At 41.1% G+C, this 27,978-nt stretch overlaps 1 protein-coding gene across 5 annotated transcripts in view; it reads left to right on the forward strand.

The window, feature by feature from the left end:
- Window positions 1-27,978, forward strand: part of PLXDC2 (plexin domain containing 2) — a 429,645-nt gene that overhangs the window by 228,526 nt on the left and 173,141 nt on the right. For all 5 annotated transcript variants that reach the window (XM_074984845.1, XM_074984847.1, XM_074984846.1 and 2 more), the window contains exon 4: window positions 1,625-1,694. In XM_074984845.1, the coding sequence (XP_074840946.1) occupies window positions 1,625-1,694 (70 nt within the window). The remainder of the gene's footprint in view (window positions 1-1,624; window positions 1,695-27,978) is intronic.

Genomic DNA, 27,978 nt, shown 5'->3' on the forward strand with positions numbered 1-27,978 from the left:
AGCTTGAGGGCAAGACCTAGAACAGTGAAGATTAAAAACAGAATTCTGAAAATATAGATATGCAGTGGGAAAGACGAATGGGCTTATAAGAAAGGAAGAAGAATTAAGATAATTGTAAACCAAAGTAGACAGAGAAGAAATAAATTCTGCTAAGCTGGTCACTCAGGCTACATCTACACCATAGCCCTATTCTGAAATAAGATGTTTAAAATATCTTATTTTGAAATAACACATCCACACACAAAATGCATTTTTGAAATAGCACCCAACATTTCCAGTTCCATAGCAGTCTTTAAGAATAGTTCCATTGGAGCCCATTATGGCCTATTTCAAAACAGGTGTTATCGCTCAGGAAATGAGGTTTACTGGAACTGAAATAATGCGCCTTCCATTTTCAATTTATGTCAAAATAGTGTGTACATCATTCAGATGCTGCCAAGGTTATTTTCAAATAACTACCACTATTTCAAGATAAAGGCCATGTAGACGTAGCCTCAGAGATGACAATATCTATTTAAACAGTAAAATCTGTTGGGTTCTTACTCCCTTATTTGAAGAGTACAATACAAGAGGGCTGTTGTGTTCTTACTCCCTTATTTGAGGAGTAAGAGTACAAGACCAGTACAAGAGGGCTCATTTGTTCTACATGAGTCCATCAGTATTGTTTAGGTCAGAAAGGCTGGCATTTTTAGGGTTAGGGTTGCTGGAAATAATGTACACTGGAAGAAGCATATGCACAAGAGAGCATGCACATCAACATAATGAAAACATATGGCAAAAACTGTTTAAATTAATTCACCTACTGTTATTAGGTGTGCCATCTTGTCTTGAAGTGTTAAGTTAGAGAAAGAGAGGGAGAGTAAAAGTCTACACGGACTAGTTAGCACAATGAAAGGTGCATTTTGCTGTGCCAGTTATAAACAAACAAATAAAAATCCTGATTTCCATTTAAGAGGAAAGAAAATCTAATTTCAAGCCACTGTAAATCTTCTGTGATTAAATTTCAGTCCACGTGATTCATTAAAAATATCTGATGGATGTAGAAACTAATTTTTTTTGTGAGGGAGCCAAATTCAGTCCAAAGGTAGTACACAAATTAAAACAAGATGACAGTATGTTTAGAAACACATATTTGAAGGATTTTTTTTTAAGTATAGATTGTTGCTTGCAAGTGATGGAATGAACAAATCCTGGTATATGTTGTATATTCAGATATTTTTATAGCCTTTCAATATACTTGTCATCCTTGGGAAAAAGGAAGAAATACCTTGCTTAGCCGAAACCCTTCCCAAAAATGATGATTGCCCATCAAAGAATTAAATCATCTGTTAGGAGCATGGTGGAGGGGGTTGTATTATTCTTTTAAACATCAACAGGATAGATCCTATATTTACTTGTGTTTTTAGGCTTTTAGCACATATAATCTTCCCGTGCTTCCCCACCTCTCCCCTCTGCCCTACACAATCAATTTAACCACTGGGAATTCCAAATGAGCGATGGCAAGCCTGCTTTAAAGATGGCAGGCGTTAATGAGTGAATCACATTTTGAAGTGGAGGGATCTTCATTTTTCTCTTGCTATTCCTCACATTATTGATTTTTCTTTTCTGGTGTTGTTCCTTTCAGAGAGTGAATCTGTCCTTCGATTTTCCATTTTATGGTCATTTCCTACGTGAAATTACTGTGGCAACTGGGGGTAAGTGGCTTTCCACCCATTCGCTTTAAGGAATCTGACAAGAGTTTCCTGCAACTGATTAAAATACCTTTTCTTCAGGTGTCAAGACATAAAGTTTAGTATTTATTTGGGAACTGTTCCTTTCCATGGAAGACGCCTAACAAAATAATTGTCATGTTGAAACCTCCAGCTGCTCAAGTGAAGCTGATCTAAAAGTGTTTTCAGCAGAAAGACAAATAGTGTGAATGATTTTCTCTTTAGGTATTTCCACATTCCTGTTTTGGCTTCGCTTCCTTTTGTGATCAGAGTTGTAATTCTGGTTGTTGAAACAGGCCGGAAGACACACAGGAGGGGAAATTTGAGCAGGGGAGAATTTAAATGATTTTGTTTAATTCCAGATTTTTTTTGTTCTTTCACTGACCTCTGTAAAAAAGTAGAGAAGAACATGAGCTATAGTCCTTTTTCAGAGACACATCTCCCAAATCTGGGAGTTTATGCAGCTCCACGTTTTGTGACTTGGGCCTATCTGTATAATGAATCTGACTACAAATTTTTGCAAAACTTGGGTTTGGATGTGAACATCATGTTGTGAGCTCATTTCTGTTAACAGATTTACAACTTCTGAACTAGAGGGCTTCATGCAGGTAGAAGAAAGTGTATTAGGAATAGCTACTAATGGGATGAAATAGTAGCTCAATGCTGCAGGGAACTGCCCAGGGTATAATCTAGACTGTTTAACAGATGTGTCCCCTCAGTTCTCCAACTTGAGGTGCCTTTTACACTGCTTCACTGTGAGGACATTCATTCCTTCTTCAGTTACACATAGCCCTTAGCATGCAAAATTACTCCCAGCTCAAGTATAAGAGTGCTCTAACCAGTCATTTCTGAATTATATCTCAGGGTGACACAAGCAAACTCTTAGTCCCAGACTTTCCTTTGGAAATGTGTGCCATGTGCTACCCAGACCTTTCCTTCTGTCAATACAAGTTCATAGAAGCTCCATCAATTCAATAAAAGACAATTATATGTATTGTCCCTGTTATCTCTGGAGGTTCCCAAACATTTCAGTCCAAACATACAAGACAAATTCTGTCAACCCTAGAAAGATAGATTTTAAGTTATTTCAAGTAAGGAGGTATTAAAGCCTGAATTGGTTATAAAGAAATAAAAGCTAAAACATAAATTAATATTTTAACAAGCTAAGTGAATTTAAAGCAAAAAAGGTCTTTCTCTCCGCACAGTAGACAGCCAGCTAATTTCTTTTGAAAGACCACTGTAGTGTATATGTAGCTGCTATGTTTAGAACCCAATCCTGTGAATAATTCTGCACTGTAATCTGCCTTGCAGTGTAATGTAACTGCGACCTCCTGCTTCTCCTGGGAACATACAGTGCAGTGCATAATTTATCTGTATACATGTGTCAACTCTGAATACTTTGTAAGGTTGTAATAAATGTGCAGGAGATGAATCACTCCCTAGAAAAGGGGTTCCTTTTCTGTGGGAGAAAACACCTTGAAAAGATGCAAAACTCTTTAACTATCATTGGTGATGTTCTCTGTCACATAAGTGGGTACATATTTCTTTGTTCTGAAATATTTGCATTACTTAACCAATTTTAATAACTTTTCAACCTCGTGGTTTTGTGGAATATGTTATTTCCTTTGAAGTGGAGAACTGGCTAACTAAAATCATGCCAGATTACAGATGTTGCTGGATGAGAGAATGCCAGATTAGAGAGGTTCAACATGCATAAGTTTTTAAAATACTGCTTTGGAAAAGGTGAAAGTAAATACATGACATCGTGTTACTCCATTCTTCTGCAGTTATATGAGAATTCTGAGATTCAAAATTAGCATATTTAGCAGAAAAAAGAAGATCCTTGATTCTAACTGTGGGGTTTGACTGCACTTGCCAATTATGTAGCTATACTGCTGGGATGAGCAATGAAAATTGTAGTGTGGACATGGCTCAACATGTTTTTTATACTATTGTGCTAACCTGACTCTATATTCAGCACTCTATTGTAGTACTTGCTGATATCAAAATAATGACTAATTTAACCTAACAATGTCCACTTCTCAAAGAATATGACACAATTAAGTATGTTAATGACAATATTGCAAACTTGTTTTGTCTACCTGTTATTTATTAAATAACCTCATTAAAAAGAGAAATTGAGGCCCAGAGGCATATTAAATCCTAATGGTGATGAAATTGTTTGTCCATGCTCCATCTAAACAATAGCTTTCACTATTTCAGCAATAGGTGGAGCTGTGCTTGGGGAAAATTACTGCTTCAGCATTGGCTATTGAAGACACTGTACAGATGTAGACCTTCTTTCAATTTCATTCATTAACATAATATTAGGTACTGCTTCTCAGTAGTCTTGATGGGAAATTATTGTGCTTGGCCCAACAAAGAACTGAGAATAAAATTGACTGGTTTGGGAATTTCATATGCCATTGACATCAATTTATATTTCAACTAAGTTACTTGATTGCTGGCTAAGAGGTAAAACTCTTTAAAAGTTTTGTTGTTTAAAAGTTTGTTTAATTTTTCATCATGTGCATCTCTTAAGGAGGTTAGCATCTGTCACATGTAGTTCCTGCATATATTAACTCTGATATTTATTATCTCTGAATACCTTTGGAGGGCTTTAGGTCTTTAATAATAGAAGGCATCATAATAAGTTGCTCAGTGTCATTTGACTGTGAAACTCCCTTGAACTTAGGGTTTACAGGACAATGGAGTTTTCTTTTTTCCCTTTTTTCAGGTTTTTGATATTTCCATGGTACGACTGCCTGAACTGTAGGCTGAACTGTGTCCTGTACCATGCTTAGGAGGGAGCTAAGCACAAGGAGCCTTTCTTCCTCTTGCTTGCCAGTGCCACCTAGCAGACCTGGCTGACTGAGCAGAGGGGATCACACTCCCTGTGGAGCTCTGGGAGAAACTGTGCCAAGAGACTGAATCATTTACACACTGTCCCGAGGGCTTGGGGGCTTCACATCACACTCAACATGCTGTCTTTTATTTTAATTGATTTAATTTTTCCTTTTGATGACACTAATAGCTCTTCACTGTTTTCTCTGTGTATGTGACTAGCTTTGTTATTCATTGCTGTACATTCTCAAGTGCAGACCTATGTCATTTAATGTAAGTTACTTAGAAGGCTCTTTTCCTATTGTCACATCTAAGCAACAGCTGAGCACTTCTTGTCAATGGTATCCATTGCTGTGTTTTTAGCACAGTTATGTGCTATTCGTGTGTGTGACAGTATTCATGTGGAGACAGCTGAGGTAGCTCTCCCAGTACACAGGACTGCGTACACACCATGGGTGGAGGAGGGGATGACTCAGGGTGGACACTGACAGCTGGTTACTTCTGGCAGTGGGCAGTGTTCCACCCCTGCTCCGAACCCTCCCACCATGGTACTCGGAAACGGTTACACTCTACTTGATACAGGAGACAAGGAATCACCCCGTACAGCAGAGCAGAAGCCTCATACCCCCAAGGCTGGGAGGTCAGCTGCCACCTCTGCGAGAAGGCAACGTAGAGTGGTGGTGGTCAGAGATTCTCTTTTGAGGGGGACAGAGGCACCCATCTGTCTCACTGACATTTCATCTCGGAAGGTATGCTGCCTGAAGGGGGCCCATATCCAAGATGTTACAGAAGTGTTGTTGAAGATTATCCGGCCCTCTGACTACTAGCCCATGCTACTCACCCATGTGGGCACTAATCATACTGCGAGGTGCGACACTGAGCAGATCAAGAGTAACTACAGGGCTCTGGGGGTACGGGTGAGGGAGTTTGGGGCTCAGGTGATATTCTCTTCAGTCCTTCCTGTCAAAGATAGGGGCCCAGGCAGAGACAGCTGCATCCTGGAGGTGAATGCCTGGCTGCAAAAATGGTGTCGCCAGGAGGGCTTTAGCTTCCTCGACCATGGAATGCTATTCCAGGAAGGACTGATAGGCAGAGATGGCGTTCATATTTTGAGGAAGGGAAGACCCTATTTGGACACAGATTGGCTAACCTAGTGAGGAGGGCTTTAAACTAGGTTTGACGGGGACAGAGGACCAAAGCCCACGGGTAAGTGGAGAACATGGAGACCTGAGAGATGGGTCAGAAATGGGAGGGAGCACAGGTGCTAATGGCAGAGAAAAAGGAGGGTAGCGGGAAACTGGGAGGCAAGATCAAATCAATATCTTATATGCCTGTATACAAATGCAAGAAGTATGGGTGATAAGCAGGAAGAACTGGAAGTACTAATAAATAAATACAACTATGACATCATTGACATCACAGAAATTTGGTGGGATAATACACATGATTGGAATGTTGGTATGGAAGGGTACAGCTTGCTCAGGAACGATAGACAGGGGGAAAAGGGAGGATATGTTGTCTTATGTATTAAAAATGTACATACTTGGACTGAGGTGGAGACGGACATAGGAAATAGATGCATTGAGAGTCTCTGGGTTAGGCTAAGAGGGGTAAAAAAACAAGGGTTATGTCCCGTTAGGAGTCTACTACAGGCCACCTACTCAGGTGGAAGAGATGGATGAGGCTTCTTTTAAACAACTAACAAAATCATCCAGGGCCCAGCATTTATTTGGTGGTGATTGGGGACTTCAACTATCTAGATATATGTTGGGAAACTAACACAGCAGGGCACTGGCTATCCAATAAGTTCTTAGACTGCATTGGAGACAACTTTTTATTTCAGAAGGTTTAAAAAGCTACCGGGGGTAAGCTGTTGTAGATTTAATTTTAACAAATAGGGAGGAATTGGTAGAGAATTTGAAATTGGAAGGCAGCTTGGGTGAAAGTGATCATGACATCATAGGGTTCACAATTCTCAGGAAGGGTAGAAGGGAGAACAGCAAAACAGAGTCAATGAATTTCAGGAAGGCGGATTCTGGTAAACTCAGATAGCTGGTAGATGAGGTCCCATGGGAAGCAAGACTGCGGGTAAAAACAACTGAGGAGAATTGGCAGTTTTTCAAAAGGACATTATTCAGGGCCCAAAAGCAAGCTATTCCGCTGCCTAGGAAAGATAGAAGATATGGCAAAAGACCACCTTGGCTTAACCAGGAGATCTTGCATGATCTCAAAATAAAAAAGGAAACATATAAAAATGGGAACTAGCACAAATTAAAAAGGATGAATATAGGCAAACAACACAGGAATGCAGGTGCAAGATTAGAAAGGCAAAGGCACAAAATGAGCTCAAACTAGCTACAGGCATAAAGGGAAAAAACAAGATTTTTTATAAATACATTAGAAGCAAAAGGAAGACCAAGAACAGGGTAGGCCCATTGCCCAATGAGGTGGGAAAATCAGTAACAGGAACTTTGGAAATGGCAGAGATGCTTAATGACCTCTTTGTTTCGGTCTTCACGGAGAAGTCTGATGAAGGAATGCCTAACATGGTGAATGTTAGTGGAAAAGGGGAAGGTTTAGAAGATAAAATAAAAAAAGAACAAGTTAAAAATCACTTAGAAAAGTAGGATGTCTGCAAGTCACCAGAGCCTGATGAAATTCATCCTAGAATACTCAAGGAGCTGATAGAGGATGTATTTGAGCCTTTAGCTATCATCTTTGGAAAATCATGGGAGACAGGAGAGATTCCAGAAGACTGGAAAAAGGCACGTATAGTGCCCATCTATAAAAAAGGGAGTAAGAACAAGGCAAGAAACTACAGATCAGTCAGTTTAACTTCTGTGCCAGGAAAGATAATGGAGCAGGTAATTAAGGAAATAATCTGCAAACACTTGGAAGTTGGTAAGGTGATAGGGAACAGCCAGCATGGATTTGTGAAGAACAAATCATGTCAAACCAATCTTATAGCATTCTTTGATAGGATTACAAGTCTTGAATATAAGGGAGAAGTGGTGGATGTGGTATATCTTCACTTTAGTAAGGCATTTGATATGGTCTTGCATGATATTCTTACCAATATACTTGGTAAATACAACTTAGATGGGGTTAGTATAAGGTGGGTGCAAAACTGGCTGGATAACCATACTCAGAGAGTAGTTTTTAATGGTTCTCAATCCTGTTGGAAAGGTATAACAAGTGGGGTTCCTCAGGGATCTGTATGGGACCAGTTCTGTTCAATATCTTCATCAACAATTTAGATATTGGCATGGAAAGTATGCTTGTTAAGTTTCCAGATAATACCAAGCTGGGAGGAGTTGCAACTGCTTTGGAGGATAGGGTCATAATTCAAATGATCTGGACAAATTGGAGAGTTTAATAAAGACAAATTCAAAGTGCTCCACTTGTGAAGGAACAATCAGTTTCACACATACAGAATTGGGAGACACCATCTAGGAAGGAGTGTGGCAGAAAGAGATCTAAGGATTGTAGTGGACCACAAGCTAAATATGAGTCAACAGTGTGATGCTATTGCAAAAAAAAGCTAACATGGTTTTGGGATGTATTAACGGGTGTGTTGAGAGTAAGACACAAGAAGTCATTCTTCCACTCTACTCTGCGCTTCTTAGGCCTCAGCTGGAGTATTTTTTTTCTATTCTGGTCACTGCAGTTCAAGAAAGATGTGGAAAAATTGGAGAGGCTCCAGAAAAGAGCAGCAAGAATGATCAAAGGTCTAGAGAACATGACCTATGAAGGAAGGCTGTTTAGTTTGGAAAAGAGAAGATTGAGGGGGGGGATGTGATAGCGGTTTTCAGGTATCTAAAAGGGTGTCATAAGGAGGAGGGAGAAAACATGTTCTTCTTGGCCTCTGAGGATAGAACAAGAAGCAATGGGTTTAAACTGCAGCATGGGAGGTTTAGGATGGACCTTAGGAAAAAGTTCCTAACTGTCAGGGTGGTCAAACGCTGGAATAAATTGCCTAAGGAGGTTGTGGAATCTCCATCTCTGGAGATATGTAAGAACAGGTTAGATAAATGTGTAACAGGGATGATCTAGACAGTGCTTGGTGCTGCCATAAGGGGCTGGACTCAATGACCTCTTGAGGTCTCTTCCAGTCCTAGTATTTTATGATTCTGTGATTCTATGTAAGATGGCAAGAAGTACAGCCTCTGGCAAGTCATACATTTTCCTTTAAGTCTTATGTTAATTACTAGTCCATGTCTACACTGGCAGTAGAACAAAAAAAAAAGAAAAAAAAAAAAACTTCCCCTGTCCCACCTGAAAGACAAACGTTTTGCCAGGACCAGTGCCAGTGTGAATAACGTTGTCAGCTGGAGTGTTTGCCTATCAACAGTGCAGTCACTGCTCATAAGGGGTGGAACTATTTTGTCAGCAGTGCAACCAACAAATAGTGGCTATACTGCCTTTTAGTCACACAGGTGTGTCACCATAGCTGTGTCGCCAAAAGCTGTTTTCTGATTATCTGCTGTGTGACTATCAGTGCTTTTTTTGTGCCAGCACTTGCTGGTACTGAGTACTGACACCTCGGCTGCTCCAGCCACAGGATTGGCTGTGGGTGCTGTGGGAGAACCAACTGAGTACCGGCTCCTCTTTTTTTACAAAAAGCACAGGTAAGTACCCTAAGGGTATGTCTACACTACTAAGTTTTGTCAATGACACTAATGTCAACACATAGAAGTCTCCAGAAAAAAGTTGCCAAAGCATGTTTACACTTCCTTCCTCTGTCAACAGTTTGAGTCTGTGTTTTCTGTTGACAGCAGGAGCAATGTACCGTTAGTATGTATCCCACAGTTCCTGATGACACCATCTGTGGCTAGGTGTTGTGGAACCATGGAACAGAGCATGTGGCATGTTGGGACCAGGCAAAATAGCCCACCAGGCACTGCTTACTTCATTCATGTACATATATATGAGCATTTTAAAAAAATACAATAAGCTCATGCATTTTTTCTCTTTCAGTTACACCCATTGATTTAAAACAGTGGATCTCACCCAGGGGTTCATGTTTAGGAACAAGAACTTGCAGCATGTCCTTCATTGTGGTCTTGGAAAAATGAATCTGAATATGAATACCAGAGTATTTCTTCCATCAAGCATGCCCTTTTTAATTTCATGCGGAAATGGTACCTAAGAATGCTGTGGTTTTGGCACTCACACATAGAAAAATTGCATGAAGGGCCTAAGCATGAAATACGTTATTGTGTGCTTACAAAAGCTTTAGCAGCATGAGTTTGGGATGGTATGTTATTCATGAATGGCGAAAGCCCCATGTTGGTTAAGCAAGTTGTCTACTACATTAACCTGCTTGGGTACTTATTTGTCAAAAACTTCTACCCTTTCTATGCTCCTTTGTATAAATTTTAGGAAATTGATCAATCAAGCAGAAAGATTCAAATTAAAATATATTGCCAGCAGAATGAATGCTAATAGAAGGGGTTTTTAAGTATGGTAGAAACAAAAACAATCCTCACAATGGTATTTTTCCTTCATTTCTCTTTGCCTACTACATAAATCTACGAAGCACTACAGTATGGGTATAATCCTCTGAACAAATAAACAGGCACACCAAAGGTTCCCCAGCATACCTTAAAGCAAGTGAATCTTATAACAGTGACCATGGGAACCTTCTTATTTGACTTGTTTTCCATCACTGAAGTGTTACAAATCTTGCTGCTCCTTTTCTTTTGTCTTATCTTTACAAACTTAAAGGCAGGGCAAGGACTGTTTCTAACTTGTCCTATAAAGCTCTCTATACTTCTTACTTCTCGATGGTCTTGATTGAGGAAAGGACTTAAACTTGCTGAATTTTAAACATGTTGGGAGTTACACTGAAGTGTCCAGCAGGACAGATAACTTAGGCCCCTAAGTCCTAGACTTCGGCACCTGAGTTATCTGTCCTGCTGGACACCTCAGTACCTTTGTGGATCCCTCACCATATAACTAGTGAGTGGAACTGCTCGTATGCTGAAATTTAAGCAAGTGTTTGAGTACTTGCTGGATCAAATCCTTACTATTTAATAATAAAATAACAAGTCCACTGCTTGGGTCAGTACTCCATTTTGGATCATTTTAATGGGATGGCCGTGAATGGCTTACATCATTTTAAGTGGTCAGTTATACTCATGCCCCCCAGGGTTGGCTGTATGTACTGTGATTCATCCCTAATTTCTGTCTGTAAAGTTATATTCTTGAACATACAATTAACATTCTGTTTTTTTTTAGTTTACCAGTACTATAAAAAATTCACTCATTCTTGAATTCTTTCATGCTTTCTTTCTTTAACTGTACTGTAAACATCTTTAAATCCAGGGAGGTAGTTTCTAAATCTCATACACTATGTGGTGTTTGTGTGGTAAGCTTTACGGTTATTTATGAATTCAGCAGTAAGCTTTAACTCTGGTCTGCCTTCACGGTGAGTGATCATGAAATTCAGTGTGGACATCCAGTCTCACATGAAGGGTTATAATTTTTCTTGTTTTCTGTGTACTGCTACCACAGTAGTTGAGCCTCAATTCTCAGTTTAATAGCTGGCATAATTGATCTTCACAATCCCTGGTTGAAAAGTCATTTAGTGGGGAGAAAAAATTATTTCCAAAACCTAGCACACCAGACAACTGAAAGCTGGTCAGAAAAGTGGATAATATATTTAATGTTTGATTTAAAAAGGAAGTGCCTGATAATGAGTAGAAATCAAAGATTTTTCCCCTGTAATATTGTATTTCAAAATATTGATTCCTTCTTATAGATAGCAATCTAATAAACTTATTAAGGGTCTTAAACTTTCTAATGTCTACCAAAACAAGATGCATTTTAAAATAAGTGCTAATGACCTATTGTTCTATTTCATAAAATAAAATCAGTCTGGCTAGCAACAGGTCAAATAGATCTGGAACAAAATCACATAACCTCTTGAGACACAGTGAGACAGAGTGCAAGTGAAAGATAAGTCTGCACTCTGACTACTTAGATTAGTGCTACTCAGATCTCAGTAGTTCAGGTACTAACTTAGCCAATAATATTGTCCAAAAGGACCACAGTAGTATGAATTCATCATTTTATTCTAGATAGATAGATATTATCCTCACTGCAAAATGGCTGACCAAGTATTATTTTGTCAACTACAGTTGATAAACTACAACATAGTAAAAGCATCCTGATTGGATAATAACTTAGATTGGTTAATTAACTCACAGTGTTTCAATATCACAACCTGCAATGCACTGCAGGAGACTGCAGGTCAGCAACCTCTGTCTGAGTATCACTGACTTCTATGCTATTAGTTCACTCAAGGAAGCAGTTTGGGGTAATTATCTAATCAGACTGGTGGGCTGTGTGGGATAAAGATTCAGTTATCCCATCAGCCCAAATCTGAAAAAGAGGCACAGGAAGGAAGTTGGAAGAGAAGAACAGGAGTAGCTGAGCCTAGGCACACAGAGCCTTTGCAGAAGGGAGACCTTTGTTCCCCTCAGGTCCTGAGAAGAAGGCCAGTAGCACTTCTACTTAGTATTGTAAATAGGCTGTTGAATGAGGACTGTAGTCATAATGGTAAAGAGAACTTGCAAGAAGTTTGCTGAGTGCATACATACCTCATGAAATCAGTGCTGTTTCTGTGGGGAAGAAAACAAGTGCAGAGCAATACTCATAGATCTCTGAACACAGAGGTTTTGAGAAGGCTGCGGGGGGGATAATGAAGATGCATCTCATTATTATTTGATAATATAATACTTAATGTTCAAGTAGTGGTAATGTCTAATGATCATAACTAAGTGTGTCCCCACTGTATTAAGTGCTGTACAAACCATGCCTGCTTGAAGAGTGTAGTCAGAGTAACTCTTAAGTATTCTTCAACATAATGAATTCTTAAGGAACTTGACTTTAAAGAAAATTTCAATGGATTATAAAATGGCTTCTATTCACTTATTCCATTATGAGTCATGGTGAAGGGCCGTCTCCAGCTTTTGTGTAAACAAGTGGCTAAATGCATTTTGATTCCAGTGAGAGCATGTACTAGGCCCCAAATTATTATTTCTGTAAAATATGCTATTAATGAACATTATTAATCTTAAATAATGCATCTTTGAAGCAGCTTGTATCTCTGGCTGTCTTGTCATCACCTCCTTGAGGGAAGCAGAGCGTTGTGTGTCTCAGAGATGTTCTTGGTTCCATATGTGTAGCCATGTCAGATATATAATTTTGATGCCCCCCAAAAGCTATGGAAATCTTCTACTGCTACTTGAGTTTCTGGCTGCATGTCTGAGCTTCCTGACTTGATTTGTCATCAGCCTTTCCTGTTGGAATTATTGTTAAAATGGTAGCCAACAAATAATAGGTCTTGACTGTACTAACCATAAAGCTAGTTATAAAACTCTCATTGATGTCAATGGAGCAAGCTAATTCCCTTAATCTGTCATTTGTTTCATGTCAAGGGAGATGTTAAAATATTTGCAACTACTGCTTTCTAATTTTATTGTTTAAATTGATCCGGTGAGTTGTAACATTGTGTGGTAATCTAAAACAGTACTGAACTCACTGCTGATCTCTTTTGAGATAGCAGAGTGCATTTAGAGGTTGTAAAGAGGCAACAGAAACCATTACTTTAATGTTAGCCGATGGCCAGGTAATGAGTGGTCTGTGAGCCTATTTTACATCTGAGTCCTTAGCTGCTAGGACAGCCCCATCCCTTCGCAACAGGCAGCCAAGATGGCTGACGGATGCCCCCGAGATTCACCCGAGTCTTTGACTGCTAGGACAGACTTCTTCATGGTTACACTGTTATTGCTCTGTTTGCTTAGCTACTATAGTAGGATGATACAAATGACATGTCAATTAGAGAAAGTTACCCATTTGAGGACCAGACGCCTCAGCCTAAAGAGCTCTTACTATTAAATGTGCACAAAAAAAGCATTGCAGGTATAATTCTCACCCCTGCGTCCTTCGACTCTAGCGTAGCCAGCGTCATTCACTGAATCCCTCGGGAAGAACAAATACGAGGAGAGTGTCCCCTGGATTCTCGGGAGGCAAAGACCTTATCTGACCAGCAGGTGTAGGTAATTGGAGCTCAGTTAGAGTAGGCTGCCGGGCCCTCTTTATACCCCCCTGGGGCACGTATAGTCTTCCTTATCTATAAGGTACCAATTGTACTGGTTCATCTTTGTGACGCCAGTGCTTACAGGGCAGTTACACTTGTAAGACAGAGATAACTAAATTTATAGAAACGGGACAGACTTTCACACGGGCAGTTAAATTCACCTCCTGGGACGAAAGTGTGGGTGGATCAGTTATCAATACCAGCCAAGGGCAGCTTGAAGCCCTGAGGCCGTCGGCTAGACCGTAAGCCCTCTTCTCTGTATTCTTCAGTCCAGGGTCATGCTGACATAGCACATCTATGTTTGTGAGGCACCAGCAGATGGTGTTTAAGATTAGCGCATCTGTGCTCTCAAAACATTCCAAGACTGTTCTCTTTCTTTGTGCTGTGTGCTCTGAGGCACCTAAGAGGGGCAAGATGGAGTGAAGCAGGGGGATTCTGTCTGGCTACATTTAACCATTTAGGTGTGCTGAAAGGCTCATCTTTTTTCCCCCAAAGCATTTAGTCAGGTTGGAAGAACATAGGAGAACAGGCTGGAGGAGGATCTTTGTATCTGTAGATACTCTTGTAGAATAATCTATGAATTGGAAAATTGCAACTAGAAATCATATTAACTGAACACTTATATTGCAAATTTTGGCTAAATTAATGTTTGTGCCAAATTTTGGAAACTGTTGTTAGCTGCCAGTGAAATCTATTATTGTTTATTATCAGTAATCATTACTCTAGAGATTAAGGGCAAAATTTTCAAAAGTGAGAAATTATTCTTGGTGATTCAATTTTTTGCGTCCCCAGTTTGCATCTTAAAGTGGCCTCATTTTCAGAAGGTGTTGATGACTCATCCTCTGAAACGAAGCACTAATCATAGAATACTAGGACTGGAAGGGACCTTGAGAAGCCATCGAGTCCAGCACCCTGCCCTCATGGCAGGACCAAGCACCGTCTAAACCATCCCTGATAGACATCTATCCAACCTGTTCATAAATATCTCCAGCGATGGAGATTCCACAACCTCCCTTGACAATTCATTCCAATGTTTGACCACCCCTGACAGTTAGGAATTTTTTCCTGATGTCCAAACCTAAACCTCCCTTGCTTCAGTTTAATTCCATTGCCTCTTGCTCTATCCTCAGAGGCGAAAAAGAACAAGCTTTCTCCCTCCTCCTTATGACATCCTTTTAGATACCTGAAAACCGCTATCATGTCCCCTCAATATTCTTTTTTCCAAACTAAACAAGCCCAGTTCTCTCAGCCTTTCTTCATAGGTCATGTTCTCTAGACCTTTGATGACTCTTGTTGCTCTTTTATGAATCCTTTCCAATTTCTCCACATCTTTCTTGAACTGTGGTGCCCAGAACTGGACACAATACTCCAGCTGAGGCCTAACCAGCACAGAGTAGAGCAGAAGAATGACTTCTTGTGTCATATTCACAACACACCTGTTAATGCATCCCAGAATTATGCTTGCCTTTTTTGCAACAGCATCACGCTGTTGACTCAGATTTAGCTTGTGGTTCACTATAACCCATAGATCTCTTTCTGCTGTAGTAATTCCTAGACACTCTCCCCATTCTGTATGTGTGAAACTGATTGTTCCTTCCCAAGTGGAGCACTTTGCATTTGTCCTTATTAAACTTCATCCTGTTTACCTCAGACCATTTCTCCAATTTATCCAGATCATTTTGAATTATGACCCTATCCTCCAAAGCCATTGGAACCCCTCCCAGCTTGGTATTATCTGCAAACATAATAAATGTACTTTCTATGCCAATATCTAAATATTTGATGAAGGTATTGAACAGAACTGGTTCTAAAACAGACCCCTGCAGAACCCCACTTGCTATACTTTTCCAGCAGGATTGAGAACCATTAAGAACTACCCTCTGAGTAAGGTTATCCAGCCAGTTATACACCCACCTTATAGTAGCCTCATCTAAATTGTATTTGCCTAGTTTTTTTCTAAGAATATCATGCTTGACCATATCAAATGCTTTACTGAAGTCTAGATATACCACATCTACTGCTTCTCCCCTATCCACAAGGCTTGTTATCCTATCAAAGAAAGCCATCAGATTGGTTTGACATGATTTGTTCTTTACAAATCCATGCTGGCTGTTGCCTAGCACCTTACCACCTTCCAAGTGCTTGCAGATGATTTGTTTAATTACCTGCTCCATTATCTTTCCTGGCACAGAAGTTAAGCTGACTGGCCTGTAGTATCCTGGGTTATTCTTATTCTCCTCTTCATAGATGGTCACTATATTTGCCCTTTTCCAGTCTTCTGGAATCTCTCCTGTCTCCCATTCTTTTCCAAAGATGATAGCTAAAGTCTCAGATACCTCCTACATCAGCTCCTTGAGTGTTCTAGGATGCATTTCATCAAGCCCTGGTGACTTGCAGACATCTAATTTTTATAAGTGATTTTAACTTGTTCTTTTTTTATTTTGACTTCTAACCCAACCCCTTTCCCACTAGCATTCACTGTGTTAGGCATTCCTTCATCAGACTTCTCAGTGAAGACCGAAACAAAGAAGTCATTAAGCATCTCTGCCATTTCCAAGTTCCCAGTTACCATTTCTCCCTCCTCACTGAGCAATCGCCCTACCCTGTCCTTGGTCTTCCTCTTGTTTCTAATGTTTTTATAAAATGTCCTTCTTGTTTTCCTTTATGCCTGTAGCTAGTTTGAGCTCATTTTGTGCCTTAGCCTTTCTAGTCTTGCTCCTGCATTCTTGTGTTTGCCTATAGTCATCCTTTGTAATTTGTCCTCGTTTCCATTTTTTATGATTCCTTTTTTATTTTGAGATAATGCAAGATCTCCTGGTTATGCCAAGGTGGTCTTTTGCCATATTTTCTATCTTTCCTATGCAATGAAATAGCTTGCTTTTGGACCCTTAATAATGTCCCTTTGAGAAATTGCCAACTCTCGTGAGTTGTTTTTCCCCGCCATCTTGTTTCACATGGGACCTTACCTACCAGCTCTCTGAGTTTACCAAAATCTGCCCTCCTGAAATTCATTATCTCTATTTTGCTATTCTCCCTTCTACCCTTCCTTAGAATTGTGAACTCTATGATTTCATGATCACTTTCACGCAAGCTGCCTTCCACTTTCAAATTCTTTACCAATTCCTCCTTGTTTGTTAAAGTCAAATCTAGAACAACTTCCACCCGGTAGCTTTTTCAACCTTTTGGAATAAAAAATTGGCTCGAATGCAGTCCAAGAACTTACTGGACAGTCAGTGTCCTGCTGTATTAGTTTCCCAGCATTATCTGGATAGTTGAAGTCCCCCATCACCACCAAATCCTGGGCCCTGCATAAGTTTGTTAGCTTTTTAAAAGAAGCCTCATCCACCTCTTCCACCTCGGTTGGTGGCCTGTAGTAGACCTCTTGCAGGACATCACATTTTTTTTTTTACCCCTCTTAGTCTAACCCAGAGACTCTCAACATGTCCATATCCTAAGTCCATCTCCACCTCAGTCCAAGTGTGTACATTTTTAATATATAAGGCAATGCCTCCCCGCTTTCTTCCCTGTCTGTCCTTCCTAAGCAGGCTGTACCCTTCAATACCAACATACAAATCATATGTATTATCCCACCAAGTTTCCATGATGCCAACGATGGGCGCCTTCATCCCCCTCAGAAGAGAGTCCCGGACCACCACTAGTCTGTTTCCTCCTTGCAGTGGTGGCAGCAGACTTCCCAGCCTTGGGAGTACGAGGCTTCTCCTCTGCTGTACGGGGTGATTCTTTGTCTGCTATTTCAATTAGAGCAAAACGGTTTCCTAGTACCATGGTGGGAGGGTTCGGAGCAGGGGTGGAACACTGCCTACTGCCAGAAGTAACAAGCTGCCAGCGTCCACCCCGATCTATCGCCTCCTCCACCAGTGGTTTATCAGCCATCCCGTATACTGGGACAGTTATCTCCGCTGTCTCCACATGAATACTATCCAGGAACTGCTCGTGGAGTTGGATACTCCTCAACCTAGCTACCTCCTCCTGTAGCTCTCCCACCTGCTGCCTGAGAGATTCCTCAACTGAGACCATGAAGTTTCCCACTAGAAACGATCTTACCCTTGACCAAAAAAAAAGTAATGTCTTATAAAAGTGAGCCAAAACTTTAAGATTCGGCATAAATGATAGATGACAGTAGGTCACCTGAGCTAAGAGGATTTAAAGATAAAAATGCATGATTCCCAACTCTTAGACAGTTGTCACTGATGGAACACAGATCCCTTTTCAGAAATCTCTAAGTTCTGGCTATGAATGTTGATTTTAGGTATGCAATTGCTGTATGCTCAAGTACTTGGTTGTGTACTCCTAGACAGGGCTGACACAGGCAGGATTGTTGGTTTTGATCAGTATACGACATGACGTGCTTCAGCCAGAGGGGTGCTGTTATTATGGTTGTATTAGCATCTCCCACTGAGCACTCATCGGCGCTGCTTCAGCTTGACTGCCCATAACGGCCAGTTGTTTCTTCAACAATATCAGAGACATGATTGTGCAATTGGAGCCTCCAGTTAAGTTGATATCAAGCATACTGATTTATTGAGCCAATATTGCACTCCCATGCCTAATTTTTACAGTAGAATCTAAGTAGGGAACACCTCAGGAATGTTGGTTGTAACTTTGAAATGTTCGTAACTCTGAACAAAACATTATGGTTCTTCATTCAAAGGCGTACAGCTGGACATTGTCTTAATGCAGCTTTGAAACTTTGCAGAAGAAAAATCTGCATTCCCCTTTATTGCTTTAGTAGTTCGTTTAGCACTGAACTTTACTGCCATTTTAGGAGGCCAAGGGGGAGCTATAGCTGCATGTACCTGGGTGCTGTTTGCTCTTCTTCCCCGCCCCCCCTCACTATCAGGAAATGAGGGCCTGGGAATTTCTCACTCCCGAATGGTGCGGGTAGGGGGCAGAGGAATAAATGACACAAGTTATGTACTATCCCCTCTCTCCCTGAGGCTGTGTCTAGACTGTGAGGAACTGTTGGCAAAAGATTCACAAATTGCATACTGCAAATTGTGTATCTTTTGTCAACAGTTCTGTCCGGAGAGGCTTTTCCAACATTTTGGCCCATCTACGGGGACCAAATGTTGTGGGAGGGAACCCTCTGAGACATCCCTTCCTCACAGAACAAGGTGTACTGGGCTGTCAACTGAACTCTTCCGAGATCTGCAGTCCAGACGCACGCTCTGACGACAAAGCTTCGACGGAAAGTTTTCTCGACAGAAGCCTGCAGTCTAGACATAGCCTGATAGTGAAAGGAAGAGCAAACAGCATCCTGGTGCATGCAGCTATCACCCCTCACTCCCGTTATCCTCCTGAAATGGCACTCTTGTGTACAGTATTGGCTTTTTCACCTTTTTTGTGCCTCTGCTGTGACCTGATTGCTTACTTCCAGTTCCACTTGAGATGTGTGGCTCTCTGACCAGTTCATAAGCGGAACATGTTAAACAAAGCCATATTTTACAGCCAATTTGTCCTTTATACCAGGAGGCCTTAAGATACATGTATTGGAGAGTAGTGTGGAGTGGCTGATTTTCACAGCTAACAGTGAAACAGATATCTGGGCCTCAAAGTAGTGTCTGTCAAGAGGAGACTCAAGGATGAGGAAAGTAAAAGTTAGTGTGTGGTGATTGGTATTTTAACTGTAACATTACTGCTTCTTCAGTATAGCTAGATATCAAGTACGTAAAACAGAACCCTGCTTTCTCTCTCGTTAAATTGCCACTTAGTTTTCCTGTTAATGTAGTGGTAGGTTTATTGACTTTTCAGATTGCCACATGAAATACAGAATGCGCTACAGTCTAGTACAAGCTATTGGCCTTTTGTTTTTGTGTCAGTGTGTAATGACGCTACCTCTGTTTCCTATGCTGGCCAAAAGGGATGTGCTGAAGATGAAGTACTGGCCTGGATGGTGAATTTCTTGTATTTATTCTTTTGTGGGGAAAAGTCTGAGTTATGCTGAACAGCTGATAACTCAGAACTCCCAAAGGAGTCAATGGGAATTTCCTTTGAGGAAGGAATATAAAAATATATAAGCCTAGACTTGAATCAGTTCAATAACATTAGTTAGGACTTGTGGTTAATTACCTTTATTTTACTGTAGTTAATTTTTAAAGAAATAAATCAAAGCCATTACTACTCCTAGAAATTTGGGAGAATTAACATGATGGATTGTAGTACTCATTTTATAGCCACTTTTCTGTACTAGGTAATTAAGCATTAGCAGATATTTTGACAATGAGGATTATGTAAATGTGAATTACTCCTACAACTTGTAAAGGCTTGTGCAGCATCACAGCAGTCAACTGCATAAATCCATATTTAGGAGCTTTACATATGTAGAAATTTGGATAAGAGCATTGCTTAGAGTCAATTGGATTGGCATTTATCCTAAAATTATGTACAAACGACTCATGATTTTTAACACAATATGTGTAGTTTTATTCCTGTTCTTTCGGTACATTTTAATTGCCACTGCAGACACAATAGTCCTCTTCAATGACTCATACTGTAGGTCCTCTCTTTTAGCATCTGGTGTGTTCACACCATGTCATTCTGTCTGGAGAGCTTGACCAAAATAGTTTCATGGTGAACTACTTTTTATCCTAATTAAGTCATCTGACCCTCACCATCCGAAACCCCTAGTTTCTTTCCATCCATTTAGTTTTCTATAGTGTACCTTCATTATTATTAATGAAACAGTGCATCCATATTGCTCCATTTAAAGAAAAATGTGTAGTCAAAGAATCTATCCTATCTTGTGTCTTATTTATGTTCAACTTTCTCTCTTCATTTCTGGTCCCTTTTATCTTGTCACCTCTCTCAGTACTCCAACCTTGTTGTCCCCCTTTCTAATTCTTTTGGTGCCTGTTTCTTCACCTTTCATAGAATCATAGAATAGAATACTAGGACTAGAAGGGACCTCGAGAGGCCATCGAGTCCAGCCCCCTGCCCCAATGGCAGGACCAAGTACTGTCTAAACCATCCCTGATAGACATCTTTCTTTTCTCCATCACTCATTCTGACTTGTGTTCTTTCTAAAAATTAATCTCTGTGCACCCCTAGTTTGTAACATCCCCCTACTCTAATTCAGCTTCTAGTGATGGAACCTGTTACTGAAACTCTATCACATACACTGGGATCTGATCCTGCTCCCGTGTGAGATTTGCCATCAAAAGCTTCAATAAGACTCAAGCCATAGTGCAGAGCAGTCTGATTTTTCCATTTGCGCCTTTGCACAACATCTGGCACAAGAGGCTTTGAGCCCTGATTGGCGTGTCTGGGCAGAAGTGCAGCAGGAATAATAGCCATCTTGCTTTAAATATTTATTCATATAATCCAATATATGAAGGGGGATAGTATATTTAATTTCATGTAAAATGAATGTGAAAGTAATTCTGAGACAGAACTAGAGGCTAGTGTTCTTCACATTTTACTTACTACCAGCATTCTTATTTTCTCCTTCTCTGTCTGTGCTATCTGGACACACATAAATGCCTTAAATTATATCAAAGGCAATTTCCATGTGTTAAGAAGCTAAGACCCCACAATTTCTTCCTGTGTGACCACTTAAGTAGGGCAGAAAGAAGGGAAGACCTGGACAGAATACTCAACAGTAATGGAAACAGAGCAGTAATTTTACGACTTTCCTTGTAATCCTGGGCTATGTCTGATCTCGTGAAATTCCATATGGAAGTCTTTAAAATGCTACATGACTATTTTGTATTATGGACAGGGACAGCCATGGGACACCCCTTGAGGTATGCCTACAAAGCAGCCTTATTTTGAAATAAGCTATTCCAGAAGAGCTATTCTGAAACATCTTATTTCAAAATAATGCTGCTACATATGAAGGCTATGTCTACATTACAGAGATCCTTCAAAAGAAGTTCTTCCATAAGATCTCTTCCAAAAAATCTTCTCTCAGAAGAGCACATCCACACACAAAAAAAGGTTCAAAAAATTGATCCACTCTTCTGATAGTGTCCAAACAGCGCCCACTTTTTCACAAGAAGGGGACAGGGATTGAAAAATCTGGCACCATGAGGACTGCTCTTTAGAAAAAAGGGCCTGGTGGAGCATCTACACATGGGTTCTTCCTGATCTGGGAGTGGAAGGAGGGCTTCTGGAAGAACACCTGCATTCTTTCAATTTTGGATTGAAAGAGCACATTTTGTGTGTTCTTTCAAAACAGGGTTGGATTTTCTGAAAGAATCTGCTAGTGTAGACAAAGCCAAAAAAGCGTTCAGAAAGAGCATTTGACTATTTCCAAAGTGTATACACTCATAGGCTGTTTCTGCATTAGCATTGCGCTTTCAAAAGAGGCATATAAATGAGGGAAATCAAAAATGCAAATTAGGTGCATATTTACATATCTGGTGCCTTATTTGCATATTCTTTCAAAAGAGCTGCTTTTGAAAGAAGAAAAATTCAGTGTAGACACAGCTCTTTCAAAAGTAAACCCTGTTTCTGAAACAACCTTAATCCTAAATTTAACTTTTTTTAGGAATAAGGTGCTTTCGAAAATGAGGTTTACTTTCAAAAGAGCTGTGTCTACACTGTATGTTTTCTGTCAAACAAGTTTCTTTTGAAAGGAGATTAATCAAATGAGGTACCTGATATGTAAATCTGTACCTCACTTGCATTTTTCATTTCACTCATTTTCATGCCTCTTTTGAAAGCACAATGCTAGTGTAGACACAGCCACAGAGCCTGTTTTGGAATAGAGTCATTGGATGCACTATGGCTTATTTTGAAATAGGCTGCATACATACTACAAGCTAAAATAGATTTTATTAAAATACTTGACAGCCTCAAAAACCGTGCCTGCTGAGGGAGACATCCCCCAGTTAGGTAAAAGACACCTGGCTACAACCAGCCCCCGAAAATCATGACTGCTGCGGGAGACATTCCCCAGGTGGCTAAAAGACCACTGGCCACAGCCAGTCCCTGAAAATCATGATCCTAGCAGTGTGCAAGCTGCCTGGCACCTTGTGTAGCATGTCCTTTTATTTGTTCAGGGTCAAGCCACATGATGCAGATGGGCATGGGAAAGTTACAGGCTGCATGGTGCCTCAAGGGGAGGAAAGGGCTGGGATGTGGGGATCAGGACAAAATGTAAGCAGCTGAAAAGAAGTTTCTAATCCAAGAATGACCCCCACCCATAGACTAGCTGCCATGTGATGTGTGCAAAGGAAAGTTCCAGACTGCATGGTGCCTCTGGGGGTCGGGAAGTAAGGGGATGTCTGGATCAGGAGAAAATGTAAACAGCTGAAAAGACGTTTCTGATCCCATAAGACAAGCATGACCACCACCTACAGCCTAGCTGACACATGGTATGGGGGAAGGGCAGTGGCTGGTGCCAGGCAGCACAGGAGAAAAGGGGCAACTAGCAGGGCTATATACAAAACCACAGACCCCACAGCTGCACTACTAGCGAAGAAAAAGAGAGAAGATTTTTGAGCCTCTCATGACCCTATAGCCATGGGCTTGCAGGTGCCAAATTGACACGGTCTTCCTGCTGCCTAATTCCTCTGCACCTGAGAGCAGTGGAGATGGAAGAGGCCAGAGCAGAGAATTGTGGGGCACATACGGGACATGTCTGGACACCAGTCAACTTGATTTAAAGGCATGGCGCATCCTCACTACCCTTCATTTGGACTTTTAAATTCAAACTGAATGCTCCACCTGTCAGGTTACTATGATATTAGGATTTCAATATTATGTCAATTTTAGTGCTCCATAAATTGAGATAGTGGAATTTACAGTGAGAACAGGCACTTGGAAGTCAGGCTAACTGACTTAAAATTAGTATTATCTCGCAGTGTAGACATAGCCTTAACAGCACCTATTTTGAAATAGCTGTTTTGAAATATGTGCTATTCCTCATAGAATGAGGTTTACCAATTTTGAAATAAGTCAGCTGCTATTTCAAAATTATTTCAAAACATTGGTTACATTGTGTGGATGCCAGAATAGTTATTTAAAATAGCAGCTGTTATTTTGAAATACCTTTCCTGTGTAGACCTACCTTAGGACTCCCCACCTCATATGGGCTAACTTGATTGACTACCAGACAGGATTTAGTGAGGCAAGGTAAGCTTGCTTAATAATTAGAGAATCAAAGAGAAGAGTCCACTAGAACTCTGATTTCTGTTAGTGGTACCACTTAATCACTGTATAACCAAAAGGAAGTCAACCACTCAATCTCAGTTTACCAGTTTATAGTCACATTTTAAAGGAGTCTTGTGAAACTGAAATGTTTAATATTTTAAGGTGTTTTGAGATCCCTGGATGAAGGATGCTGTATGAATGCAAAGTATTAAGGTATTGTTAAAAGCAAAATGCTGTTGTCTTTAAATCTGAAAGAAACCAATAACAGTGTGCCACAGAGGAGGAGACATTATCAGAAATGTTTCTCTTTGGTTCCCACTGGCAATTTTAGTACCAAATGTGGTTCCAAAATATGGTACTGTTTTCCCTGGGAGCCCTTCAAAACTGAAGGGTGATTCTGGTATTGTGAGGCAGTTTGGTAGAACAAATGTGGTGAACTTTATTAGACAGATTCATCTCAAACAGTGAGCTATGTCCAGTAGTCTGCAGAAATGTTCACTGGCCCATCTGTGGAAAGCAGCGAAGCCTGGGTGTTGACTTGGCAAAAGCAGATGAGAATACATTAAACATTTCTCATCTCACCTGCTATCAAAAATGAGTGAATCAAAGGCACTGACCTAAAAACACACTTGTGTCACAAAACCAATCAGCAGCCTCCATGGTAATCAACCCAAGTAGAGGTTGTGAATGCCTAGAGAAATTATCAGGAGGCACTGAGTGGAAGAATTGCTTTATAATAGCTGATGATATCCGTGGAAATCTCACCCTTGTAAAATCATAAACCATCATAAGAAAAAGTGCTAAATGGAAACAGCACATTATTCTCTATTAGCTGGGTAATTAGCACAAAGGATCAGTTAGATTTGGCACCACCTCTAGACCCCTCAGCACAAGGCTCAGTCGTGCCCTGTGTATGAGTTTATAATACACTACGGTAAAGTCTCAGAGGGCTCTGTTCCATGTGCCCTCACGTAACCCGGATTTTGCATAAGTGGGGTCTGGCTTATCCCCAGCGGAACACGCCTTCTGCAGCTGGAGAAGCAGCAGAAAGGTAAGTCCTGGGAGGGAGATGGGGAAGGTTAAGCCTGGCGGAGGGTTAGGGCTGCAGGGGGCCGAGGGGTGGAGTGAAGCTGAGCCAGAGCCGGGCGTGAGGCAGTGCCACGCGCGGGTGGTGCATCAGCAGAGGGGCTTGAACCAGCATTGGGGAGGTTGAGCCCGAGTCGCGCCTGAGGGGTAGTGAGCTAGAGGCAGAGGTGGGAGTGGGGGGTGAGCAGGAGCTGTGCATAGGTGGTGAGCAGAGCTGGGGGCAGGAGCGGAGCTGGGATGGGGCAGGTTGAGCCAGGGCCCAGGGGAGCAAGTTAAGCACACCTGGAAATCGCACATTTCTAGGGTTTACTCTAGGAATCGGGGGTCAGCCACATAAGAGCGGGGTTGCATACTCTGGGTGTGTGTACTCTGAGACCTTACTGTATACAGTGGTTTTAGTGGAGAGAGTTTCCACGGTAACGCAGGAGAGGATTGATAAATCAGTTGTGATGAGATCTACAGAGCATCTCACCTTCTAGTAAAGTTTGAAGCAGAATGAGAACAGTGCCATTTTCAGGAAATGGCAGACAATAATTCGGCAGGTCACTTAATCCTCATGTAACTCTAACTCAGACCCTAAGGACAGCTCTGTTTCGTAATTGTCTTGTTTTCCCCAGACCTGGAAGCAACTAACAACATCTCATATAGCAAGACAACAAACATAAACAGAGCATGGCTGGGTCAGTTTCCTGGCTCTACTAACTTTTGGTGCTTGTGATCCCCTTTAAATGTTTGGTTTCTTATCAGCTTGATCTCATTACATGTCAGAGTTTCAAAAGATCATCCATGAAATCTTCAGTTGCAGGATAGTGTTTTGGCAGACAAAATTTCATATTGAAACAGAAATTAAGGGACATTGCATAAAGTATACATAAAATACCTGAAAACACATTTGCCTATACTTGGCATAAAGGTAACTTCTACACAGGGGAAAAAAGCTTTTTTTTTTTTTTTTTCTTTTTTTTTCCTGAGCTAAAGCGATATTTAGCTCTGTTTAAAACTTGTTTGCATTGGTCATCTTGGTTACTCGCCTCTGTCCTGGCATCATCAGGACTTTGAAAGTTCAATTTACTAAAACTATTTTAATCTGGTAATCTTTTTTCTTATGTTTGTTCAAATAAATACATAATAGGCCAAATTCAATTACTTCAGTGAAGTTATAACAGACCGAAGTTGACTCAGTGGTGGTAGAAAGATGATTTTTAAGGAACTGTATTAGTGCAGTAAAAAGTCATCTGCAGATGTCTATTTAAAACTCAAGGAAAGACACTTGAGTATGCCCAGCAATGGTTTCAGCAGCTAGGAGACAGAGAAGAAGAGATTATAATACCCCTGGGTGCAACTCACGTAGCGTTGCTTAGCCTCCTGGTTGCCAGTTCTTGTCATGAGAAGCGCAGTGTTACCCAGTTGTTTCTGTTACTGCTCAAAGAAGAAGAAAATGACATCTTTGCAAGCAGTAACATATCCGTATCCAGCTACATAGCTCATCTTATCAGTGTGCTGTGCATGACAACTACCTCCATGACATGAAACAGTTGACGAGCACAAAAATTAAAAAACCACAGAATTAAAGAGCAGAAGAGCTCATAACAAATCTTCTCTCTCATTTCTTACAGCCACAAAGTCATGCTTCTTTGTCTGGAGGATTTTTTTCTAAGAGCATTGATTGTGGAGCAAGGTTTTTTTAAAAGGTTTGTTTTAAACCTTGACCAAAACATAGCCAGATTTAGTCTCAGTCTGATCTCATTTGGAAAGGTGTTCCATATCTAGGCTCCTGACACTGAGAGATTATACATTATTATACACTGCATTAAAGTACAGGAAGAGAAAGGCAACACATGGTGACTTGGCACTCAAATAATTAACATTTGCTCTTAACTGAGAATCTAATGTGTCGCACTGAGCAAAGATCATTGGGATTCTAGCTGTTCTGTGATCAAGAATCTGGCATACCACTTGCAGGTTTTAAAATGGCCTTTGCCAGCATACAAGCCGATGTTACTTAAGCTTCATATTACTCATTAGGTGGTGATTTAACAGTACAGCTTAGGGAATAGGAACTTTGAATGTGGGGATATTTTTCTGTGTAAGCTTTATTGTTTGAGTCAAGACAGACTAATAACCTTTGTTGCCTGATCTTTAGATTATGTATGGATTATACGGATTAATTAAGCCCCAGTTACCACTCTGAGGACTAACAGCTTCTTCTCCCAAGATCAGGACCAGTGTTACCCAAATTATTTTATAGTGGGAACCCAAACTATGTCCAGTTGCAACACACACACTACAGGAACTCTCGTATATTTACAAATATAATTTATTAATACATTTAGCATGGTCACAAACACACCAACTTAGTAAGATAGTGATACTGCACAATGTGCAGCTGCACTTCCATGTACTCACGTTGTAGAACCACCTGAAGGGTTAGCCATCATTTTCCTAATTCCCTTCCCCATCATCACAAGTGGCCATCATTCTGGCTCCTCCCAAAGACTACATCTCTCTCTTGGACTGCCCTGGGGCTGGGATGCCATTTTTATAATATGTTACAGTGATGCCATTAGCCGCGTCTACACGTGCACGCTACTTCGAAGTAGCAGCGCCAACTTCGAAATAGCACCCGTCACGGCTACAAGTGTTGGGAGCTATTTCGAAGTTAACATCAACGTTAGGCGGCGAGACGTCGAAGTCGCTGACCCCATGAGGGGATGGGAATAGCGCCCTACTTCGACATTCAACGTTGAAGTAGGGAAAGTGTAGTTGTTGCGCATCCCACAACATTAAAATTGCGGGGTCCTCCATGGTGGCCATCAGCTGAGGGGTTGAGAGACAGTCTCTCCAGCCCCTGAGCTCGATGGTGGCCGCGTGGAGTGGCCCCTTAAAGCTCCCCACCCCTTCCCTTCCTGTGCAGGAAGCTGAGAGAACGTGCAGGCGGCAGCCCAGACACGTGGCCAGCCTGCACGACCCTCAGCCACCACAGACACGCACCCCAGCTGTGATGGCCGCACAGCAGCCCCCCAAGCGCCCCCAGGGGACCCCCACCCAAGGGGAGCCAGGGCTCCCAGCCCAGCAGCCAGGCGGGGAAGTGGCAGCGGGACCCCTCCTGGACAGAGG

Source organism: Carettochelys insculpta, chromosome 2 (genome assembly GCF_033958435.1).
Source record: "Carettochelys insculpta isolate YL-2023 chromosome 2, ASM3395843v1, whole genome shotgun sequence".
Taxonomy (NCBI): domain Eukaryota; kingdom Metazoa; phylum Chordata; order Testudines; family Carettochelyidae; genus Carettochelys; species Carettochelys insculpta.